Genomic DNA, 6,462 nt, shown 5'->3' with positions numbered 1-6,462 from the left:
ATATTGTATTTAAAATTATGGTCATTATTATAAATATGTTAATTAATAATTCGTATTTTTACTTTTAATAAGTATATTTAACATTAAAACCTTAATTTAAAAATGTTTTACAAATCTCATACACTTAAATTTAGTTCTCAGAAACTATTATTTCAAATAAAATGCTATTCTATTCAAGTGGAGAATAATGGTATTAATTCTGAAATTATAACTTTGAACGGAAAAAAATATAATAGAGATAAGTACACAAATGTTACTCCTAAAATACTCTCATATGTTGGGATTAATAATCATAATCGTCCTGACCACCCTTTATGTTTGTTCAAAAATCGCATAATTGATTACGTTTATAATAACTTCAAAGGTAGATCAGGAAATCCAATTTTTTCTATTTATGATAATATTAATCCTGTTGTATCAAAATATGAAAATTTTGATTCACTACTAGTTCCTGAACAACATCCAAGTAGGAAAAGAACTGATTCTTACTATTTAAATGAAAACTATATGCTTAGAGCACATGCTACAGCTCACCAATCTGAACTTATTAAAATGGGTTTAGATAATTTTGTTGTATTTGGAGATGTTTACAGAAGAGATGAAATTGATTCAACTCATTTCCCTGTATTTCACCAAGCTGATGGTGTGCATATATTTACTCCAAATGAATTGGAACAACTTAGTGGGGCTATAATTAATGTTTTTGATAAAGATAAGATTGAAAATAATCAAAAACAGGATGTTTATTCCATGGAAGCCAATGAAATTGTTGTTAATCATTTGAAAAATACACTTTTGTCTATGATTCATGAAGTTTTTGGTGAAAACATTCCTTATAGATGGGTTTCAGAATATTTTCCATTTACTCACCCTTCCTTCGAGTTAGAAATTAATTATAAAGATAAGTGGATTGAGGCATTAGGATGTGGTGTTATTAAAAATGAAATCTTAAAAAAAGCTGGAGCTGGAAATCGAATTGGATGGGCATTTGGACTTGGCCTTGAAAGATTAGCAATGCCATTTTACTCTATTCCAGATATTCGCTTATTTTGGTCAAATGATTCAGGTTTTATAAGTCAATTTGAGAATAATTCAAAAGATAAAAGAATTACCTACAAACCAGTAAGCCTTTATCCACAATGTATAAATGACATAAGTTTTTGGTTACCCAAGGAAAAATCATATTGCTCAAATGATTTTTATGAGTTAGTTGGAGAACAAGGTGGAGATATAATCGAGCAAGTGAAATTAATAGACCAATTTCAACATCCAAAAACAGGGGATGCGAGTCATTGTTATCGAATTGTATACCGACATTTGGAGAAAACATTAACTCAAGAAGAAGTAAATCTAGTCCATAAAAAAATTGAAAAATATGCTGTTAAAGTTCTAGGTGTAAAAATTAGATAAAATTAAAAATTATTTGTTTTGTTTGGAGAAATTAATTTATGGAATAAATTATCATTATTATACTGTAATTGTTGTTAAATGTTTTATATTTATAATACATATACATCTAAAAATGTAAAGTTATCTGTTCATTTTCTTAAATCAATCAATTTTTTATTTTCCTGTTATTATTTCTTTAAGTTAAAATCATATTAACAAGTATCATTTTAGAAAATATAATTATACTAAGTAATATTGTGATGCAGTCTTAGATTTAAGTAAAATGCAAAACTTAGGGAATTTTAAATTAATTTTCTCCATCAAATAAATATTTTTTCATAATTAATATAATTTTATATATAATTGCATATAAACAATTGATCTATAGGAAGTAAATTTCCCTAAAACTCAAATAACTTAATCCTATCTAGTGGTATAAAAAATGTTGCAGAAGGAGTTTTGAATATTTTGATAAAAAAGGATATTGAAATTTGTTTTCATTTAACTCTTCATTCTAAAACAAATAATTTGTTGAATTTTAGAATATGATTAAATAAAAAATTATAATTTCATGTGCATTTTGATTCTAGTCGCACTTTAATTTATTCAACTTGAAAAATAAAAAAAATACACAACAAATATTTTAAGTAAAAGAATTGTTAAGTTCAAGAAATAAAACAAAAAGCTTAATTAGATAGAAACAAGGAAATAAAGATGAATATATTACATTATAATTGTATGTAAAAAGTACTTTAAAACACTGAATACTATACATTAAAATGTTTATTGTGATTGATAATGATCAATATTGAAAATTTATTATAGCTAATCATAAATATTAAAAAAAATCCAAAGATTTTCTTTTAAATATTTTAATAAAGTGCCTCAATATTTTAAAAAACCTTTAAAGTATGGTTTTTACAAAATATTTAACACATACATATGTATACAGAATAATTAAATATATATTGTATAACACACATTTTTCTGTCAAAAATATAACTTAAAACAAAATAAAAGTTAATTGCTTTGTAGTTATTAGAATTCATTTTTAATCAAGAGTAAACTTTTTGTAATAAAACAAAAACAGTTCATAAAGAATCATGTAAATTAGGCTCTTCGTATTCTAAAAGATCTTTTCTGGTAAAATGTTTGTTGGTACATCCAATATATGGACAAGGCACAACAGAACGTGTCAAAAACATTTGATTGACTGAATCTTGATCATATATATGATTACATATCCTATTACGTACAGGTCTTGTTATTGGTTGTCTAGTAAATGGATCTAATACTCCTGTTGTAACAACTTCAGAAACAATATTTGAACAATCCAAATTTGGTTTATTATATTTTTTAATAGCCAATAAATGTTCATGATTTTTAGCTGATTTTGAAGCAGTTTCAAAAGCATTGCTTAAAACTCCTTGGGCCAATTTATTATATTCACTAAAAAAATATAAAGATAAATATACAGTGTTCAATAAATAAAGGAAGGGGTTGCTATTGTTCATAGCAATTGATCTGTTTCTATACTTTTTGAATATTCCATGAAACAGTAAATGTTTATATAATTATACACAGAGTGTCTCAGATCTAATTGTCAACGCTTATGACTTTTGATCCAATTATCATTTTGTTAATTTTTTTTTTTTAGTAACTATTACCTAAAATTTTATATATAAATTTGGTTCAAGTCAGATTAGGCCTGAATAAAATAAATTTTTGATTGGATTGGGCCCTATTTTGAAAGCCTCAACTGAACCCTATTTATTAAATATATACTAATATAGGTTGCACCAACTGTTATTTATATATATTTTTTTAATTTTTAACAAAAAAATTCAACAAAATGATAATTGGATTAAAATTTATAAATGTTATTAGATAAATCTGAGACACTTGTATATAAAAATTACAATGGTATTATTAAAAGCAAGTCTTAAAGCATTTAGTTAGTTTGTTTTAGTCATCCTGAGTACATCAATGATAAATAAATATTTGTTTGTTTTTTAACACTATAAATTATATACAGAGTGGGTGATTATTTTAACATTAGTCACAATGTCTCTTAAAATAATAATTATATAAAAAAAAAAATTAAATTTTTTATATTTTTCAATTTATTAATTATTTTTGTTTTTTTAATTTATCCCTCAGACCTTAAAAAGATATCAACTTTATTTTTTAAATGGTAACATACATATGTAACTAGCTTATAAAATAGAAAATAATCTAATTTAGATAATGACTAGTCGTTAACAACAATTAAACCAATGCTTTGGAAGATATTCACAATTTTGCACTTATTTGGGAGGAGGATAGTAGCCAAGAAACGACTAATAATAAAAATAGCAACATACTCATTTCATCTTCAGTCTATATTTTAAAATGTTAAGAACTTCCAAAATATTATACCAAAAGTTGTTATTGACCATTCACTTTTTTAATTAGATAATTTTCTATTTTATAAACTAGTTAAATATGTATATTGCCATTTAAAAAATAAAGTTAATACTTAGAAGTGGCCAAAATATTTTTTTTTTAATGGTATAAGTTCTAAATTCATATAATATATATAGAGTGTTCAGTAAGTAAAGAAACATGTTTCTATTGTTCTCATTGTTTGTAACAATTGACCTGTTTCCTTACTTTTTGCACACCAGTATAACGGTAATGACTGCAGCAAGCCAAATAAGTGTTATTAATTTAAATTGAGTTTTCATTTCTACTGTGTATAATTAAAGTACTAATTTTTAAAATTTAAAGAAATACTATTTTAAAACCTTTTATTTTAGTTATAAGATGAAATCTTATTTTTATATCGAAATCTGAATTTTTATAATTTTAATATAACACAAAAAATAAATTTAAATTATTTATGTGACTACTATTTATTATTGCAAAAAATGTTATAAAAAGATCAGATTATAAAAAAATTACTGTTAATAATCAATTTTTTTAAAAAATTATTTTCAATTTAAATAATTATTTATGAGCATTTGTAAACCGTTTGTTATATAAATTAAGGTATGGTAGGTACCTAGTATTAAAAAAATTAGTACAATTAAATTATTACTTTTTAAATTCTTCCACTGTTTTAACCTGTATATTTTCATCAACATGGTTTACAAGAGTTTCTTTATTAAAACGAGTGATTGCTTCTACACCTCTGTCATATTTACAAGTTTTCTCAATCACTTTAAGATGTGATTTTATCAAGTCTTTATTTCCAGAACTTTGAGACAGACAAGTTGTTCCAAGAAATTCATTAAAACTAACCTGAGTGTTAATTATTCTTTTAAATACTTTTTCTGACTGTTGACGAAGACGAGATATTGCTTGATTCACTTCATCAAACTGATTGTTCACAGTGTCAATTGGAAAATTCATATCAGATTCTAAAAAAGAATACATTAATTTATAATAAAATGAAAAATATTATACAACAGTAAATACCTGATGATTTTTTCATTTTATGTATTTCATCAATCAAATCAGTAATAGCTTTCTCTCTTGATTGTAGTCGTTTATTCTGTTTTACAATTGGACCATCATCATTAGACAAGATATCTACTAGATCACTATCTTCAGAAAGAGCACGTGGTAATTTTAGTTCTTTACGACATACAGTTCTATTTCTTTCTTTAATAAGCAATTCTAGTTTTTGATAAACGTCCATATTTTGAAGCATAACTTTTTTACATTCATCTTCATCTTCACTTAAAACCATGTTGAAATAATGTACTAATTTCAACTATCTAATAATAACTATTACAAAAAAAATTTTTAATTTATATTTATGTATACATTACTGGTGGTAACCTAAATAGCTTAATTTACATATTAGTATTTACTATAAAAACAAAACTTAAATTTTATTTTATTTGAAAAATAAAATAGAATAATAATTTAATCAAGAGTTACAGAGATTTAATAGTTTAAATGAAACTACAGAACTAGTATTATGAGCAGGAAATCTTAAGTTAAGCATATTTAATTATGTAGGAGAGTCAATTATATTAGAAAGGAGTTTATATAGACAAGTTAAGCTGTAAAAATAGATAACGATTTTAGATTAAGATTGGAAAATAATCAAGAGGAGGACTTTGAATATTTAACATGAATGCTATAAAAACTTACAAGTTTTAATTCCAAATCTCATATTGAGGTATCCTATAAAATAGAATCATATTCTAAAATAGGTCTTACAAGAGCACGACAAAGATATTTTTTCATTAAACCAGCTAATTTGAACTCATAAGAAATACTAGTAACATAATCAAGAAACTTTAAAGCTCTACAGTTAATAATTTCAATATACAATATTGAACAAATATTAGAATTTAAGGCGATTTCAAGAACACATATGTAATCACAGACAGAAGACAAATTATTTATTAATAATTATAATTTATAATTTAATTATTATACAATTATATTGAATATAAAAAAGAATACTGAATAACGATTTTTATTCACATTTAACTGAAGACATAGAAATTTAGACAAATGTAAGGTAACACTAAATTATAATTAACTATACAAAAAATAAGATATTTGAGAATTAGGTAGATGTTACTCCAATACTATCAAATAACTATTAGATAAACAATATAAAGTTACCTTTTTAAATTTAATAGTCAATTTGAATATTATAAATTTTCTTTTAAGTTAATTTAACATTTTTAATTATAAATTTCAAATTAGTTTTAAATAATTTGATACTTCATATTGAATAAAATCTGAGGCTTTTTAACTATTCGTTTTATATATTAGTTTTTAATTTCATATGAAGTAAATTAACAAAAAAATAATTTTCACAGATTGTAGAGTGATATTTTATAAACAGTAGCTTTAAGTAGAGTAAATTATGGATAGTACTATCAATAAAAAAAAAGGCGGTAAATGGCTCATTATGATTAAAATTTAAAAATAACTAATAAAAAAAACTATCTAAAATTAAAAATCTCATAAATGGTTATTATTGAGAATAATAAGAAAACATTTTTATTCTCTTAGAACTACTATTTATGATTCTATCACAGCTTAATCTACGAAAATTATTAATTA

The 6,462-nt window shown here is 23.3% G+C and overlaps 2 protein-coding genes across 4 annotated transcripts; one reads left to right on the top strand and one right to left on the bottom strand.

The window, feature by feature from the left end:
• The first annotated feature begins 4 nt into the window (after nucleotides 1–4).
• LOC126910438 (probable phenylalanine--tRNA ligase, mitochondrial) lies at nucleotides 5–1,551 on the top strand. Its single transcript, XM_050693008.1, has one exon. It carries the CDS (start codon nucleotides 103–105, stop codon nucleotides 1,408–1,410), a length of 1,308 nt encoding a protein of 435 aa, XP_050548965.1. The 5' UTR covers nucleotides 5–102; the 3' UTR covers nucleotides 1,411–1,551.
• Nucleotides 1,552–2,075: 524 nt separating this feature from the next.
• On the bottom strand, nucleotides 2,076–6,195 carry LOC126910439 (E3 SUMO-protein ligase NSE2-like). Of its 3 annotated transcripts, none has more exons than XM_050693009.1 (4): nucleotides 6,016–6,195; nucleotides 4,849–5,160; nucleotides 4,469–4,790; nucleotides 2,076–2,838 (listed from the first exon to the last, which is right to left on the bottom strand). In XM_050693009.1, the coding sequence occupies exons 2-4, from the start codon at nucleotides 5,120–5,122 to the stop codon at nucleotides 2,481–2,483; spliced, it is 954 nt and encodes a 317-aa protein (XP_050548966.1). In that variant the 5' UTR covers nucleotides 5,123–5,160; nucleotides 6,016–6,195; the 3' UTR covers nucleotides 2,076–2,480. The 3 variants fall into 3 exon arrangements, with proteins under 3 accessions (XP_050548966.1, XP_050548967.1, XP_050548968.1); XM_050693010.1 differs by having other exon boundaries at nucleotides 4,849–5,150; XM_050693011.1 differs by lacking the exon at nucleotides 6,016–6,195 and adding an exon at nucleotides 5,533–5,550.
• Nucleotides 6,196–6,462: the final 267 nt, after the last annotated feature.

This window comes from Daktulosphaira vitifoliae, unplaced genomic scaffold (assembly GCF_025091365.1).
Source record: "Daktulosphaira vitifoliae isolate Bord-2020 unplaced genomic scaffold, ASM2509136v1 Scaffold_1, whole genome shotgun sequence".
Classification (NCBI taxonomy): domain Eukaryota; kingdom Metazoa; phylum Arthropoda; class Insecta; order Hemiptera; family Phylloxeridae; genus Daktulosphaira; species Daktulosphaira vitifoliae.
Note: the sequence above shows the minus strand (reverse complement) of the source record. Positions and strands in the feature narration are given on the sequence as shown.